This window comes from Megalops cyprinoides, chromosome 14, assembly GCF_013368585.1.
Source record: "Megalops cyprinoides isolate fMegCyp1 chromosome 14, fMegCyp1.pri, whole genome shotgun sequence".
NCBI lineage: Eukaryota > Metazoa > Chordata > Actinopteri > Elopiformes > Megalopidae > Megalops > Megalops cyprinoides.
The window spans coordinates 28954885-28973308 of NC_050596.1; the positions used below are offsets into that span (position 1 = coordinate 28954885).

Genomic DNA, 18424 nt, shown 5'->3' on the forward strand with positions numbered 1-18424 from the left:
GGACTAGTTTACCAGCAGCAAGTATTGCGCTGTGTATTCTTAAGTACAGTATTATCCCTCCCAGTAGTGTGTGAAGTAAATTGATATGTGCAATCTAGTGAGGGCTGAGGTAATGGGTGGTAATTTGGTGAGAAGGTGCTAATGGATGTAGTCAGTGTGCACAGCTAATTCCAGTGGTAGAGTTTGGTTTCCTCTAATGGATTCCAATTACTGTGGTGACATGACAAGGGTCAGAATGATCATAAAAAGGTGAAAGATAATTGAAAAAAAAGAAGTAGAACCACAACTTGGGCATTATGGCTTCAGTGGTCTCTTTTTTTCCCTCACACGTTCTGCAAAGGAGCGTGAAACATAGATGTTATCTGGTTCACTGTCTGGTTTTGAGTGTACAATGCCCAATCAGTGTGTGACAGCTGTTCTGAAAAATGCCAGTTCTGAATGGACCACCCCCTCTGACATCATATTTAATTGAGTATATTTGTCTTTACGTTGGCAGATTGTTTCCTTACAGTTAATCCCAGCATGCAGTTCTAATTCTCCAACTTGGCGAGTACGGGGTCGGCAACCGAAGGGGGTATGGCACTGTGGAAACTGAGCACACCTGTCACTTGTCCTCTAATCCACCTCTGACAGAGGGCCACCTTTACTCGAACCCTGGTTTAGACAAGCCCTCCGACAGGGCTGGGTTCTGCCATTTAAAATAACCCAGGTCTCGCTGTGTATCAAAGTGTCTGCAATTCACAGGATTACCTACAAACCTGAGCCTCACCAAAATGAATGTAATTAATACACACATTTAATAATTAATCAAATAATACTTAATATCATGCATTTGCTGAAGCAGCCCCGCTGGCTAGAAGCCAAGTTTTGATTGCAAAAATGTGTTTTTCTGATCAATCATAATTAGAATTTAGTGTTGCTGCATGATACTGTAGACCTGTTGGAAAATATTGGTCTAGAATCGCATCCTTATTTAAGCAGTGGATACTCTATGTGTCTTTGTCAAATTTAGAGTCATTTATTGATTAATATCATGGCCATAGTTTTGAGTATGTGCGTTGATTATTTTTGGACAAGCAGTAAAATGGAACTGTGAAATTTTACTTGGATGCTGTTACGATGGATTACTTCTTTTTCATTTTTCATTTATTTTTACACTGAAACTTTCATTGGCATCTGTAACTGAAGGAAAATAGTGTTTACCTTTGAGAGGAGCTAAATTCATTAGCTGACTGCTACACGTAGAATTGAATTTTGTATTTAATCTTTGATGGCAGATTTCCATCTGCTAATGAATTGCCTTGAGGTTAGTGCTCAGATATGTGTGTTGTATGTAATGTAATGACACAAGGAAATGCTGCATGTGTAAGTCACTGAGATCTGTCCCGTGACGTCATGTATGTTGAGGAAGAGACATTTGATGAATACACCTGAAACACATGGTTTTTTGCAACACCATTTGCGAACAGTTCAACAGGTTGTACTCTTAAACAGTTGTTTTAGATGACATATTGGGCTTCTTCGGTTATAGCAGTCATGAAGACAATATAAACATTAAGGTTTATGACTGAGTTTTGTACCGCAATAAAAGAACAGCTCATATTCATCGTTGACTCACCCTGAAAATGCTGATTTAAATCACAATCAGAAACACATTATTTTCTCGGTACTATAACCGTTACAACATTGAACTTTTGCATCAACATCAAATGCACTGTTCAGTTCACAGGGAACATTTTGTCTCGTTCCCCACGTTAGAGCGGCAGAAATGGCAAGATTTGCATTTGTGTACATCAGTGGACTAAATATTACATCACTGTAATGCCTCTAGCAGGAGCTCTAATCCACTCTTTTATTTGCAAGCTGTTATGCAGCAGCAGAGCTAATTGCAACCCCTTGTTCGGGGTATATACATCAACGCTGACACAAATGTAAACGGACAAAGGTTTGAAGCCATATGGAAGAGAAAGACATAAAATGTCGGCGTTCCATCTGGAGCCCCCCTCCCCCAAGTATTTACAGTGCTTTGACATCACGTCACATGTAATAGCTGAGAGAGGACGTTTTTTTCTGCTTGTCTGTCAGATTGAGATGGACAGATGACTCGGAGATGGAGATGACAGCAGTTTGGTGGTGAAATGGCGCGATTGAAACTCGCACTGAATTCAAACCGGTCTTGGCCTGAGCGTCAGCGCTGGATTGGGAGAAGTTAGCACTGATGCTGCGGTTCTGTCCGTTTCGCTCCAAAAACCATTCCAGTGTGGCAGCGCGCTGTGACAACATTTCAATCAGAGGTGGAGCTGCGTCAAGACAGGGTGGATGTTTGTCTTTAGCCTGATGAAGATCTATATCCACCACAGTAGATGTGGCGTGCACCACCACAGTAGATGTATGGATTTTTGGCTGTCGGGCACTGCTCTCCGTTCAGCACCTGAGGAAGTGGGACGTGTGTATATTGCGTTTGTAATCAGGTATGATACCCTCACAGCTTTAGAGAGCACAGAGTGGAGACGCTTCGTCCTTTCAGAGTGAACTGTGTCCTGTTACACAGTTTCACTTTTGCTGTCTCATCGTTACTTTCTGTCCTGGAGTCTAAACAAACACTTTGGGACTCTGACAATTCAAGATGCAGTCACTGGCAGCACAAATGCTTATACAAATATTACTTTATGCAGAAAGTTGATTCATCATCCCAGGGGACAGGATCCCCACCCTGCTTTGCATCAGACCAGACAAGAAGGCTAGACACAAGGGCGTGTGGAGAGCCCTCATCTTCCTCATATATTTTTAAAAATAGCCTCAGATTAAGATGCGTGGATCTGTATAACACGACTAAAAAAAAACTGGCCAATAGGAAGCTTTATTTGTGGGCATCAGGCAGAGGAATGGGGAGCACACAGAAGCTGTTTGAAGGCTCGCGTAAACAGGGTTCAGGTTGCAGAGCCGCTGAACGCTCTTTGTGGCCAGCTGCGAGGCTCAGCTGCATAATTGCATAACCTGAATTGTCATGTTGATTAAGAGAAATGGAAAAAAGAGGGTGGGAGAGAGAGAGAGAGAGAGAGAGAGAGAGAGAGAGCTTCCTCAAAACGAGTGATGGAATATGTGTTTTACAGGCAGCGGAATTAAAATGGTGATTATGAGCAGATATGGAATGTATGAAGCAGCAACTGCAGAAAAAAAAGCACTCTTAAAAGACCAATCTTTAAACAAGCGTGTTATTCCAAAGCGGTTATTCCCTTTCATCTGTGGCTTTCCTTTGCTCTCTGTCCCTGCAGAAATACCGTCAGTGCATGGCTGGACTCCTCGCCCCTCCCTATGGTGTTATGGAAAGTGGACCAGGCAGTGACAGTAAGTGTGGCCTCTCCTCCTCCAGCTTTCAGTCCCGTACCCGAGCTCCACCCAGTGGAGTCAGCGGCTCACCTCCTCACTTGAAATTGATAAACTGTGAAAGGAGAAGACCTCAAGTTTAAATGTTTTCAGGTTATTAAAATTGTTTAAAACTGTAACTAAAAAAAACACTTTTCAAGGTGCATTTTGACGATATGATATTTATTTTTTTTCTTGAATGGGTTCAAACCTATACAGGTTGTATACGCAGATAAGAGCTGGGAAAAGAAAGTTAAACCCTGACAGAGTACTGGACTTAAGTCTATATCCAGTCTCTGTCCAATGAAACCCTGATTCAATTCACCTGTACTAATTCGCCGGTTATCATAGTGCTATCGTAGTCCACTTTAGAATTCAATTAAATTCAATTCAATTGTATTTGTATTGGACGTTTCACTAAGGGATTTTGGCATAAAGTAGCAGAGATCCTGGGTCTGAACTGCCAAGAGCAGGCCTATGGTGACAGTGGCAAGGAAAATGGACCTATACTGCCAGTGGTGGATACGACTGCAAAAGAACAGCTGTAATGGCTTGCAAATGTGCTCTTTTGTCTGGGGGATATATGTTGAATGCCAGATGAGGGAACTGAAAGAAATGTCTGGAGATGCACAGCAAATGTCCCTAAACCATGATTAAGCCTGCATTACAAACCCCTCTCAAGGGACCTTTTAAGAAAATCAGGTCACTGGTCTAAGTCTAAGCAAATATCAACATTCCTGAACAGTATTCATGTTGTAATTTTTCCAGATACTTTGAGTGTGCGATACGTCCTATAACAACAGCACAGCAATAATGTTGAGGACTAATTGAGAGTTAAAAAAAATGTCAGAAATAAATAAATATAAATGTAAAAGGGTAATACAGACATTTATCAGATCTGTGCCAATCTGATCCATACCACAGCGATAGGCTCAGACAGCGGGATTACAGTCACAGATGTACTGTGGTAACTGTTCATGAATCCAATCTGTGTGCCAAAACAGCCTTTAATTATTTTAATTGTCTTGTGACTTCTTAATTTGTATATGCTATAGTAATAGACCTCCACTGTGAATCAGATTGCACTTAAAGAAATTGAGTGCCATGTAATAGGCAAATTGATTAATGGTTTCATGTCTTTATTCTCTCAATATTTATAAATAAAAATATGCCATGATTGTGTGCTGCTGTGTCTACATTTGCATGTGACATTAAATAAGAGGTTTTTCCATCAGTTGTTTTTTTTTAAGTTGTATTCAAGTGTCTTGTTCTGTTCTGGTTTAGATTTACAGAGGCACAGCAATGTCCTTGATATTGTGTCGGATGTATTGATTTAATCTTGGCATTGATGACTGAAAGACACACATTGTGAAGGGTGCTGGATTATTGTGAGAACGGCTTTATTTCTTTCCCCCAGGAATGCCAGACAAAGAGAATATGAGCAATAATGCCTTGCCTAAGAACCTGAACAAGGTAAGCCATCCCCTTTATGTGAATAGTGAGGCCCTTCTATAAACTGTACTATTCACTGACAGCACATGTTTAAACTGGGTTTCAAGGTAATGTATTGGTGACAGACTGGCACTATCCCAACCTGATAGTGTGAAGTTTACTGTAAAATACTGCAAAACACAGTGAGGTTAACTGTCATTAACAGCGCAGCGTGGCACGGTGGGAAAGTAAAGAAAGCACCAATCAGAAGTGACATGTTTCACGAATACCCTACTCTGGTTGTGTAAGTCTGAGCTGTGACGGCCAGTGACGAAGTTCCGGTTGTCACGGAGGAATGTCGCCGATGCTTATCTGTCTGTCTCTGACGCGAGGACCGATGTGCCAACATCCCGCCGGTCACCGGCCTCCTTAAAAACACAAAGTGAGCGAGGAATGTGCGGTTTGTTTAGCGTCAGGCTAAATATAAATAAGGTGGCGGGGGTGCGTGGTGTGTGGGGGTGGGGGGTGGTGGTGACTCTGCATCCGGTTTGTCGGGACGTTTTTAGCGCTTCCTGTCCCACCTTACCCTGTGGTCGTTTCCTAACCTTTGGACAGATAAAAAGTGCTGTTTCTGAGCGTCCCTCTTTTGTTTTGATAATATTGTGATTTGTGTCTTGTTTTGGAGGAGATTTTTGGAATAAGCGAAGGTCTAGCCAAAGCACATTGTTATTGTTTCAAAAATAACTGCAACAATAGCATAATTTATGGCCGGAGTGATATTTTTGTGACCTTAGGGACTGAGTTTGTTCTCTCTGAGATTTATTGCCAAATGTTTGCATGGTGTTTGCGCTGTCATTCTGAATGCTCGCACGTTCATCTTTTCTTGTCAATTTGTCTCTCCAGTCTTGTCTTAATCCTTTTTCTCTCATGTCCATTGGCCACCCAGTCTCACACAGCGCCCAGTCCTGAGCACAGCCAATGTTTGCCCTTAACTTTCACTCACAATTAAAGAAATGCGGGCAATTTGGCAGGTCCATCAATCAAATGAAATTGCATTTTGTAACAGACAAACGAAGAATGCTTAAGAAGAAAACAGGAGCCTTTATTTGTATTTGTAAGTCAAAGCAGTTTGTCAAATGTTGATTGAGTCCACAGATCAGTATCAACCACTTAAAAACCCTAAGGAGCGGCGGGGGTTGCTTTATAGGTATTTGAAAACGCATTTCCAGCCATTATGTTATGGAATGGGCCAGGCGGGGGGTGATAAATTATTAACAGCGCAGTTAAGTGAGCGTCATTGATTGGCATTTACTGATCGAGGCTGTGGGATTCTGGGAGCGATGTCAATACTCAGACGAGGGAAGAGGAGGAGCCATCTTTGTAAAGCAAAGAGGAGGGCTCCACTGCTGAGTGTTCAGTGTGTTTTTGCTAAGAAAAATAACAACATTTATTTCTCTTCAATAAACTGTTTGCTTTGTTGAGGCATTATTTTCAGGGGGGCAATAAACTGGTCAGGGCTGAAGAAAAGGAGTGGGTTTTGACTGCCGCTTTGTAACCGGCAGTCATCTGAACGGAGGCTGAACTGAGAACATGGACTTTCCCTGTCTGGTGTTTGGCACCCTGCAGCGTTCAGCATTTGCATGTAATAATCATAATCATTTTGCGTTCTTCATTACCATCATTACATCATGATCCAAGCGTGTGATCTGAAGAAAATTACATCCAAAACAGTTTCAAAGACTTACGTGTCCTGAAAAGAGCCTTTATCTGAAGATCAGACATGTTCAGAGTAGCAGCAGGTAGTCTATTATACTGATGCTGGAACACAGTTAAAAGCCTGGAGACTGTCATGGAATGGAAATTAGGCATCAGTAATGATAGGATTTTTCTACCTCTTTCATCCAGACCTTTTAAGATTTTTATATGTGTTTTTTTCCTTTTAATAAGTAATTATTTTTTGGTCCAGTGGAATCTGATTTCATGTAGTCTCCATGGCTGTGGTCAATAATTCATTCAGTCATTGATTTTTTTTTCACTACTTTCAGGGCACTAAATATTCAATTTTCTGCAAAACTGAAGGATTTACATTTTGAAAGAAGCTGATTGGTAAATTGATCTGTGTTAATAAACCGATGAATTCATTCATTGTGACTGTGGTACCTCCGCAGCACAGAGACTCAGAGGCACGGTGTTAGATGATGTAGTTGCGGTTTACAGCAGTGCTGTTGACCTGGAAGTGCATGCCTTTCAGTGATCTCAAGCCGCCCCTTTTTTTTGGGGGGGGGGGGGGTGCACAGGGGCTTCTGCCCTGAAAATCTCCAGGTGTAAGGTAGATGAGGATTTTGGCCAACCCAGATGTCCCTCAGTGTGCCGAGATGAGCCGTTGGCGGGCAATGATTGCGTGGTTCCTGGGTGACTGAGACAGATGTGGTGGTTGGAGGCTTCTATACGATCTCGCTGGGAAGATCAGCATCTCCTCTAGTGACTGACTGTTTTCCACATCTGATCCTGATACCAATCAAAATGTGTGAGACAAAGCCAAGCTGAGCAGTTAATCTACTGAATGTAACCTAGTTCACAGGTTTTAAAATTGATTATTTTATGAGCAAGTTCAGTCAGCTAGGATGTTAATTGGGGTTCCATCTTTCTGGCATTGATAATGTTGCCATAAATGTTACATTCATTAAAAATGTATACAGTTTTCATAAAACAGTTTATAGAATCGTTTAATGTAAAAATGATAAATAGCTTTAAAAGCTAGACAGATTTGCAGGAATTATCAGTTGCTGTGGGTGGAAAAACTGGAATACTCATGGCCTGTTATGATGACCAGTTGTCTGAGCTCTTACAGTGTGGCAGCACTGAATGACCAGAATCAAAATGAAACCAGCTGCAGAGAAGACAATGTTTGACTTTACGGGATGCAAAATCTTTTTAAGCATTGTACAAAGTTGCCGTGATGGCTGCAAGATCCACACCACAAAGTTCAGTGCTGGTGTGCCTTCACAAAGACATTTATCAGTTGATCCAGCTGGAAAAATTGTCAATCAGTAATGCATGTTCTTCAGTCCTGTTTACAAGATTGCAAGAATGGCACCAAGTTGGAATCCATGGTAAAGGCATGGTAGCTGTCAGACAAGGAGCTGGTTTAATTCAATTCTTGCTTAATTTGTAAGCTCGTCACTGTCTAGAAGACGTTTCTAATCAGCTGTGAGATGTAGGTGACACAATCCAACCCCTACTCTCATTAATATTCATAAACGAGAGCAAGTTGGGACAGCAGTTCTTGAACGAAGCTCTCATAAGAACAGGAGAGTGAGGACAGACTGCTGAAGTACATAGCTCAAGCGAATTTGGAAGGGTAATGAGAAAAATACAATTATTATAGTCTGATTAGTCCTTGGAAATTACTTTCTCCATTTTAGTTATAGGGACAGAGTGAGAATTTCAACTAGTTATTAGCACAGTGTGAGTGATTTTAACAATAGGGAACATAACGTTCAATATTACAGCAAAGTGTCGTATTAAGAAACGGCAGGGTGGTGCTGCTCACACAGTGTCATGGAAACGAAAATAAGGAAGGGAGGCACTATGTTTTAATATTTTGTGTTCATACAGTACTTCTTTCATGTCACATTGGGAAACATTAAGTGCAGAAGTTATTTGCTGAACAAGGCTGCCACTTTTACAAGTCACAAGTGAATAAGCTGACTATAATGCATACGGTGACTTTCCCCTGAAAACAGAACCATGTCGTACATTGTAAAGACTCGCTTCACAGACCGAGATCTGCGACCGTTAAAACCCCAGTGCAAAAGGCTGCACAGTGTTGTCTGTTCTATGTAATCGGAAATCGTATGTCCGACATACATGGGCACGGTGATCATTCCTGCCTTGTTTCCTCAAATCCCACCTCTTCCTCATTTGTCATTTTCCCCTTTCCTGTCCGATCCATTATTGATCCATTTCCATGGTTTTTTTTTGTTTTGTTCAGTTTGTGTTCACATTTTATTTTTCAGACCCCACTCATTGAAAGTCAAGCCAAACCACGCCCTAAATCCATTCTCCAGGTACTGAGATCATCGAAGCGGCCTGACCTTTGCCTTTACCCATTGAAAAGCAAGGATTTTCAGATTTGTGTGGCCTGCACACCGCTCAGAACTCACTCTCGCTGTGTTACTTTCTTTTGGGACAGGTTCCATCTGAGAAAATCCTGAGGGCAGGAAAGATTCTGCGCAACGCCATCCTGTCCAGAGCCCCCCACATGATCCGGGACAGAAAGTACCATTTGAAGACGTACAGGTGGGTCTGTCATTCGCACAGATGAACGTCCTGCTCTGGTCCACACCACTGATCACAGATGCGGCCTGTTTTTAATTAGTGTCGTCAGAACACCCTGCTCATCGAATTCTCTGTGATTGAGTTATGTAAGAGTGAGAGGGACAGAGAGTATAATACGAGCCGGGATAAAATTCCTGTTCATATTCTACATAACACCCTTAACAAGACTACGGGAAGCTGAGTTAATCTAGTAGACTGGAGCCAAGCTGTTGTAAGAAATCCAGAGCTCTGTTTGTATGTGTGCATGTGTGTGTGTGTGTGTGCCCTTGTGCATGAGTTGTGTGCATAAGTGCAGGAATGTGTGCTTTTTATGTGGGTGTACATGTCTGTCTGTGTGTATGTGTATATATGTATATTTTGCATGTGTATGTGTGTGTGTGTGTGTCTGTGTCTGTGTATATATGTATATTTATATACTCATGTGTGTATGTGTCTGTGTGTGTATGTGTGTGTGCATATACGTGTATTTATATATGCATGTGTGCATGTCTCTTGCAGGCAGTGCTGTGTGGGCACAGAGCTGGTGGACTGGCAGATGCAGCAGAGCCCCTGTGTTCACTCTCGAACCCAGGCCGTGGGCATGTGGCAGGTGCTGCTGGAGGAGGGAGTCCTCAACCACGGTGAGACCTGCACCCACCTCTGCCCACCTGCAGAGGGCAGTCATGAGCACAGGCCGCCCCACAATGCTCATTCAATCTCAGCATCTGTGGTGGCCTGTCATTTCTTTATGACACATTAGTCTGCCTTCTTCATGTGGAGGGCAGGTTGAAAGGATAAATATGGGTTGAGACGGGACTTACCATCGACTGACATGGGGAATGGATTGAATAAGTGAGGTCTAGTGTAACACACATTTATCAGTGGCGTTAAACATCCTCATTTGCAACCTTCCATTGAAGGCTGTGAGTTTGTTTATAGAAGGGGTTTTGTGTCATGTATAAATGTGCGCCTTCCTACTGTCTGAAGTGTTAAGGATGTATTTAACGAACCTAAATCACAGCTACAAAATACAGAGGCTGACAGAAGCAGGTCACTGAGGACACAGGCTCTGACAGAGACAGCGCTGTTTAATCATAGATGCTTACATAGAGTAATGTGTATGTGCATATATGCGTGTGTATGTATCTAGGTCTAAGTATATGCCTGTGGGTGCATGCCTGTGTGTGTGTGTGTGTGTGTGTGGCCTATGTGTATGGGAGGCTGGGGGTGAGGGGAAGTGATAGTTTAGAGACAAATATGAATTCCTATACATTACACACAAACAACAACCAGGCTAAATTTAAAACAACATGCTTACCTGCTTCATTTTACATTTACATTTGTTCATTTGGCAGATGCTCTCATCCAGGGGCATTTACAAAAACTGCACAAAAACTGCATTCAGTGGGGTGAGGCATACAGCTTTATAAGTACTGATTCCTCGGTACCATATTTGTGACAGTGCCAATGTGGGAATTATTGCCACAATAACTGCTGCCATAAGGCACACAGCCATACTACCATCTTCAACTACCAAGCTTGTATCGCCACAGGCTTCGGTCGCATTATAGATCTGGACCAATTAAAGTGCACGTTGAACTGTGAATGACAGAGCTTCTGATTGGATAAAATCAAATCTGCGGTTAATTAACCCATAGTTGGTGAGGGATAATGGTACGCTCATGTCTTTGTGCTGTTTAACTGCAGTTTGTAGAGTATCCATCAGTGTTATGTGTGAACTATATGGATACACAATTGAAAACTTTGTGTGTATTATGTGAATTCTGGCTTCAGTGGACCAGGAGCACAACTTCCAAGACAAATATCTGTTCTACCGTTTCCTGGACGACGAACGGGAAGACATGCCCCTCCCCACTGAGGAGGAGAAGAAGGAGAGTGAGGAGGAGCTGCAGGATACCCTCCTCCTCCTGTCCCAGATTGGCCCTGATGCCCACATGCGCATGATCCTCAGGAAACCGTGAGTAGTGGTTTAGGTAGACTGACCTCTGCTGGACGGAGGCTTGCAGCTCTGATTTATGTGCTGTAAACGTGCCACAAGGATGTGTTCGAGTGTGATCACTGTGCGTAGGAGATCGTAAAATTTGAATGATATCTATTGTTGCATCACTACTGAGTCATTCACAGGTTTTTACTCTACACAGAGGGGAGACAATTTAAAGATGCTCTACTCATGTCCATATTACCAGGGTGAATTTGTTTATTTGAAATTTGCCATGGGAATCTTACAAAGCGATAGTAACAGCTGCTCTAAATTAAGGTATACCACTGTGGAGAATGAGTCCTATCAAATTCTACATTGTTGTCCAGTGACTTAGGAAGTTTCAAAATGTTAATCAGGTTTTTATCGTCCATAAAGCCTTTATCACAAGCATCTACGAAGCTCACTGGCTGCCAGCTAGCCCATCTCGCCAATAAAATTTTCCCCCTTTATAGATTGATCAGATTTTAATGCTTTTTACATTGATACCTTCCTTCCTCCTTTGCAGGCCAGGCCAGAGAACAGTGGATGATTTAGAAATTATATATGAGGAGCTTCTCCATATAAAGGCCTTATCGCACCTCTCCACCACTGTGAGTGCATATTGTCTTACAATTAATACCACATTGTTGCTCCAATGGCGCATCAGTGAATAATCTTCCTGTTTACGTCCACTGCCACAGGTGAAGAGGGAGTTAGCGGGTGTGCTGATATTTGAGTCCCACGCCAAAGCAGGAACAGTGTGTAAGTAAAGCATCTCTATGCCTGTGTCAACATCGCTGCTTCTGCCGGGCTCCCGAGTAGCTCAGAGGTTAAGGCAAGCTGGTCAAGCTTGGGCTTGGTCAAGCTGAGCCCTGCAGTCCATGTTCGATCCCTGCTGTGTCATCAGCTGACAATAAATGGGACCCCAGATTTGCCAGGTGCCTGTGATTTGCTTGAGTGATGCCATCCTCCAGCGAGCAGCCGCTCCGTTATGTTGTGCTGTGTGACCTGCAGTGCCACTCACTTTGTGCAGGTGTATTCCTCTCACCTCAGCACCCCTGTGAGAAAGCACAGGTTTTTGTGGCGAGATGAGCCTACAGCTGCTTACAATTCAAAAACAGGACTGCCTAACAGGGAAAAAAATACAAATTTATAACTTAATATGCAGGAAATGAAAGATAAAAAGAGTACTGATTTGAATTTGCATTTGGCAAATGTCTGGGCACAAGTACTGCTTTTGCACTGTTATTTAGCACCACTTATTCGAACGTGAAAGCATTGCACTACAAAATCTGTGGGGCATTATAGTTTGCATTCAGAAATCTGAATGTGATATTATAATCTGCTTTGTTATTTTTTGCCTCTCCCTCCTTTAACTGGCTGTGTACGAGAGCTAGTCAGAGGCTGCAGGATTTAATCCTGCTACTCTAACCACTGATGTACAGCTACAGAGACTCTAAGGACAGTCTGATTGACTCGTTTTCTTCATCTTCAGTGTTTAATCAGGGGGAAGAGGGGACTTCATGGTACATCATCCTGAAGGGATCAGTTAACGTCGTCATCTATGGGAAGGTATGTGTTATGTATTCAGTGAGCAATGACAGTTGTCATTACTGTTAGCAAACAGTAGATGGTGTTGTGAGTTTTCGGCATGACCTGTTAGTGTGTGTCGTTGCAGTTATTTATTTAAAAAAAACAGCCGAGTAGAAATGGCTATCATTGTGTTTGCATACGTTTTTGTGTCATTCCAGTTTCTCTTCACATAATATAAACACAATATATCAGCAAACATTATAGCATGACTGTCTTTCTTTGGGGCTGAACCTGGGACCCTGTTACAGACGCTTCCTAACTGCTGTAATATTATGGGGAATTACTCTCAGTAGTGTGACCCCCGATCTCGCTGATGGGCTTAAACAGAAAGCAAATGAACAAGAGCTGGAAAGGCCTTCTTTTGCAATGCTTTCTAATCAAACACAGAAAAATCCCCTCAGCCAGCTTAAACCATTTAAGCCCAGTTTCGGGTCCTGCTAATCACGCCGCAGCCAATCACGGATCAGCATTAGTGTGAGTAACGCGCACACAGCGGTGTATTGTGAGTTTTCTGGTGTAACGCGTGCGTGGAGTACGGGCAGTGCAGCGCCTCCCTGTCCCCCCCCCCCAGGGCGTCGTGTGTACGCTGCACGAGGGCGATGACTTCGGGAAGCTGGCCCTGGTGAACGACGCCCCGCGGGCCGCCTCCATCGTCCTGCGGGAGGACAACTGTCACTTCCTGCGGGTGGACAAGGAGGACTTCAACAGGATCCTGCGGGTGAGTCTGCCAGGTCGTGGCCTCCCCCGGCTCGCCCCCGGTCATCTCTGTTTCCTTCCAAAAATACCCCGCACCCCCACTCCCCACCCCACCCCCTACCCTCCGCCCAGCCTCCTCTCTGACTGCTGAGTTCAGGGAAACCCCACCTCATCCTTGTCGTGACAATGGGAAGAGAGGCTTCGTGCTGGTGAGCTCGTACAGGACCTACCTGGATACGTTCACTCTGAGGAGTAAGGAAGAGATCTGAGGAGCTCTGCTTCGTTATCAGTTTTGATTGTATTTGATTCTTAAAGGATCATGGCAGTGTAGCATGCGTAGAGATTGTATTGCTGAAATTGTATTATATTTGCTCACAAATGCCCTTTTTGTACTGATACAAACTGGATGTCATAGGAGTTGAATATGGGCATTCGCAGAGAAGCCAAGCGGTTTTATGAGTGTCAGCCATCGAGAGTCATTATCCAGAAATTAAAGGTATTAGGGATGCAAATCAGATGTGAAGTAGATAAATCTAGCGTGTATTTGCACGGCTTGATGTACTGATTATGTCTTGAAGGCTGCATAGTGCTTCTTGTTTGTCAGTCATTTTTGAACATGTACCAGCAGTGTTTTCCTGGTCTCAGTGTCCCCCTGCTGGTAGGAGAGCAGCATTGCACTTTGTGTTGCTGATGTCTTTGCAGTCATAGGTCATAATGCACTGAAGACTATCTGCTCCACCCCCTGTGCTTACCCTGTGTATATGCAGCATGTATGTGTGTGGGGAGGGAGTCGGTCATCATCATCTTTGAATTTGTTGTAGGATAGTCCAGGCTGCTTTGATTTTCTCCCTGGTACGCTCTGCTTTGACTTTGATCTGACATGAGGATCTTAATGGAACGGCTAGTGATCACTATCTGTATGATCCACAGAGGCTGTTCAGTGCAGATTTCTGTGTGGGTCTGATCCAATTGCCCTCATTCTTGCTAAAGCTCTTATAAGCTCTTTACTGAGTGAATCCAGACAGCCAGACAGCTGATCAGAAACCCACAGAAGGTTTATAAGTTCCTCTGCGCTGTGGTGGAGGTGACTGTAATCTGTTTATTATGCTTATTATGATACTTAAACTACCCAGCTACAGTGCTACATGTGAATTACACAAGATGTACCCAGAATGAAGGGAAACTCAGGGTGAAGCCTTTGCCAAGATCATCATAACGAATGAATGAATCATAATGAATGAATTTATTCATTCACTCCTTCATTTAATTAATCAATCCGTCCACAGATACGTTATGAAATATTAACATACACAGTACACTGATATGAATGAATACAGCGAGAGAGCTCCTGTGTAGATGTTGTTTGAAGATCATTGTAAAGTCTGTGTTTAGTGTGGTTCTGGAGCGGGATTTTGTGTGTCAGTGTGACTGACTGAAGGGCGTGTGTGTGCAGGACGTGGAGGCCAACACAGTGCGTCTGAAGGAGCATGATCAGGATGTGCTGGTCCTGGAGAAGAGCCCCAGCAACAGCCGAAACTCCAGCCATGGAAGCACACCCTCCCACTACAAGTACTGCACCCTATCTCTATACTCACACACTCTTACACCCTGTCTCTAACACTGACACCCTCCCACTACAAGTACTGCTGCCTGTCTCTATACTCACGCACTCTTACACTCTGTCTCTAACACTGACACACTCTTACACCCTGTCTCTAACACTGACACACTCTTACACCCTGTCTCTAACACTGACACCCTCCCACTACAAGTAGTGCTGCCTGTCTCAAACACTGACACACTCTTACACCCTGTCTCTAACACTAACACACTTTGACACCCTGTCTCTAACACTCACACCCTCCCACTGCAAGTACTGCACCGTGTGTCTAACACACATCTACCACAGGTTCTGCAGCCTGTCTATAACACTCACATGCTCCCACCACAAGTTCTGCTCGGTGCCCTAGAAAAGTGTGACACCAATGTTCTTATAACCTCTCTGGGTTATAACACAACTTTAGCAAGTCAACAATGTAACAATTGTCATAATGTAACAATTTCTAACTACCTAACTAGTTATCTTACTAATAAACCAAACAGCAATTTAGATGTACGAAATGAGTAAGTGAGTAAATCCCATCATAAGCAAGCACTCACAGCTGCTGTATCAGTGGATGGTACTTTATAGTGTGCAGATTGGCTCACTTGCTGGCCACAGTGAATGTACGAACCATCCAGTTGACTTAAAGATCAGTGTAGCTCAGTGCAGCATATTAAACCTGCAGTGTCTGCGCAGCACTGATCCAAAAGCAAGAACTCATTATCCTGGCATCTGTTTCTCACAAGAACCAGCAAGGGAGCTGTCTGAGAGGGCGAACATGAAACAAACTAGACCCAGACACCAAAGCAAATGCACACACAGGGCAGAAGGGGAAGATTAGGAGCTTCGGGGGCTTTGGAGGGAACATGGCTGTTTGATGTGATTCGTCTGCAGGGACCGGCCTGCCCCAGCAAATAGCAGAAGCGCTTTACTCAGAGACGCATATCTGAGCGATTCTGTTGCAAACGTAAAATGTATGTGCGCTGAAATCAGCCGCTGTCAGTACATTTAAACCTCTGAGCGTGGCCGCCGGAAGAGCACAGCAAGCTTCCAGGTGGTAGGCTAAGTACTGCAGCCTCATTCAGATGTGGATGAGGCGAAAGTGTAGCATAGTGGTTAAGGAGCAGGACTTGTAACCACAAGGTTGCCAGTTTGATTCCCCGCTGGGGCACTGCTGCTGTACCCTCGGGCAAGGTACTTAACCCACAATTGCCTCAGTAAATATCCAGCTGTATAAATTGATAACATTGTAATAAAAAAAAAAACTGTAACCCGTGTAAGTTGCTCTGGATAAGAGCATCTGCTAAATGTCAATGATGTAATAATAATGTAATGTGGACAGATGCTATTATTCCCTGGTCTGAAAACCCATGTGGTGTGTCAGCTCGGACTCCAACATTTCTGCAGTAGCTCAGTCAAAGTGAAAAGTTGCTGTTTCATTGAGCACAGTGTGGACGTGGAGAGTGGAGACGTTTGACATAGCGCAGATGACTGAGAAAGATGGCCTGTGACAATTCATTTGCGACAGGTGCGATTGTCTAATTGGACTTCCAGCCCAGTATTGTGCAGCTGGTGTGATTTGGGCCTGTGGGCCGGTGGGCCCATGGGCCGGTGTGTGAGGATAGCGAACGGAGTCCTAACCTGGGTCGGGTAGGAATCGGCAAGCGACCCAAGAGAAGTGGCACCAAGCTGAGCAGAAGTGGTACGCAGACTGGTGTCGCCTCAAGCCCATAGTTTTGGTCATCGTTTGCTTCTCTCCTGAGCGGCCCGTTGTAACCATGACAGCACAGAAATGTCAGGATAGCTTAGGAAAATAAAGTGCACAGGGATCCTGTGCCACAGATGCACAACGCAATCGCACCTCATCCTGGCTGCTGGCTGGTTTCTCTACAGTGTGCATCCTATCACAGTATTATACTGCGATTAACAACAGTCATCTCATTGTCCAGTTAGATGTGCTCTGAAAATGCAGATGCTGCACACTTAAGTGCTGCACATTCTGTATTTAGAAGATTATTTAGAATAGAGAAGACTGCATATACCATATTTCTCCTTTCTTTACAGATACGTGCAGATGAAGATCTTAAACATTCTCTAGGAAGTAGACTGGCAGTGTTGACATTGATGATGTTGTGCTATGATGATGTCAGAACAATGGCGGATTGGTGAAGGTGATGATGTGATGAAGTTCTGCTGTTCCAGGTACACTGTGATGTCAGGAACTCCAGAGAAGATCCTAGAGCACTTCCTGGAGACAATGCGTCTGGATTCCCAGTTCACAGAGTCAGGTATAGGACTGGTTCTCTTCTTTGTCCCCTGTGCAATTATTGCTTAATATTAACTTAGAATTAAAGTAGAATTTTTAAAAAAAGATTAATATTTAATTAAAAATGAAAGTTTTATTTGCATGTTGACATACCTGTTAAAAACAAATTCAATTTTCATGATTTACTTTTTGTTGTTTTTTAAATTTTCATAAGGTTGTGCACATTTTACTCAAGTTGTTTGAAAGTCTTCATATTTACTGTGCTTTTTGTCGGATGTGATTAGTAGCTGCAAAGGTGTGAAGGTGTGCACATTGGTGAAGGTTCGAGAGTCTGTGAAGGTGTGCACGTTGGTGAAGGTGTGAGAGTCTGTGAAGGTGTGCACGTTAGTGAAGGTGTGAGGGTTTGTGAAGGTGTGCACGTTAGTGAAGGTGTGAGGGTTGGTGAAGATGTGCACGTTGGTGAAGGCGTGAGGGTTGGTGAAGGTGTGACGCTCGCTGTCTTTGTTCCTACAGATCCCGCCCTGGATGACTTTGTCCTCATGCACTGTGTCTTCATGCCCAACAGTCAGCTGTGTCCTCTGCTCATGGCACAATATCCTTTCAGCTCTTCCATCCGGCACTGATTCAAGAACAGCTTCACTGGGGGGGAGCATCATCAGCTCCCCCGTCCGGCACTGATTCAAGAACAGCTTCACCGGGGGGAAGCATCATCAGCTCCCCCGTCCGGCACTGATTCAAGAACAGCTTCACCGGGGAGGGGGGGAATCATCTTTCTCTCCTCCTCTGTTTTTCCACGCTGATTTCTGCTGATACACACGCCTCCCTGGGAGAGAGAGAGGGAGAGTGTTGAGCACTGTCCTTTTCCATTTTTATGGCACAGTATTATACTGTTTATGACCTGTGTGAGGGAGAGAAAGAAAGGAACAGAGAGAGAGAAAAACGGAAAAAAGGAGTTTTGTATCATGGATAATAGAGATAAGCATGTCCTTTTTGTGTGCTGTCTTTGTATTTTGTCTATGAATGTTTGTTTTGCATTGGCCACACAAATGTATATTTGTCATGCTAATAAAACCTATTATTGAATTGACAGAGAGAGAGAGGATGAGGGAAGGAAGGGGGAAGAGAGAGAGAAAGAGTAAGGCTGGGGGGGGGGGGTTCGGGGGAGAGA

The 18424-nt window shown here is 43.6% G+C and overlaps 1 protein-coding gene across 5 annotated transcripts in view; it reads left to right on the plus strand.

Moving 5' to 3' along the window:
* rapgef4a (Rap guanine nucleotide exchange factor 4a) overlaps nucleotides 1-18424 on the plus strand; it is a 48286-nt gene that overhangs the window by 19700 nt on the left and 10162 nt on the right. For 4 of the 5 annotated variants that reach the window (XM_036545012.1, XM_036545015.1, XM_036545014.1 and 1 more), the window contains 13 exons: nucleotides 3276-3348; nucleotides 4784-4839; nucleotides 8817-8867; nucleotides 8993-9099; nucleotides 9637-9758; nucleotides 10912-11095; nucleotides 11625-11709; nucleotides 11800-11860; nucleotides 12594-12670; nucleotides 13263-13409; nucleotides 14841-14956; nucleotides 17193-17278; nucleotides 17770-17848. In XM_036545012.1, coding sequence (XP_036400905.1) covers nucleotides 3276-3348; nucleotides 4784-4839; nucleotides 8817-8867; nucleotides 8993-9099; nucleotides 9637-9758; nucleotides 10912-11095; nucleotides 11625-11709; nucleotides 11800-11860; nucleotides 12594-12670; nucleotides 13263-13409; nucleotides 14841-14956; nucleotides 17193-17278; nucleotides 17770-17848 — 1244 coding nt within the window. The remainder of the gene's footprint in view (nucleotides 1-3275; nucleotides 3349-4783; nucleotides 4840-8816; nucleotides 8868-8992; nucleotides 9100-9636; nucleotides 9759-10911; nucleotides 11096-11624; nucleotides 11710-11799; nucleotides 11861-12593; nucleotides 12671-13262; nucleotides 13410-14840; nucleotides 14957-17192; nucleotides 17279-17769; nucleotides 17849-18424) is intronic. The other variant, XM_036545013.1, reaches the window with a different exon arrangement.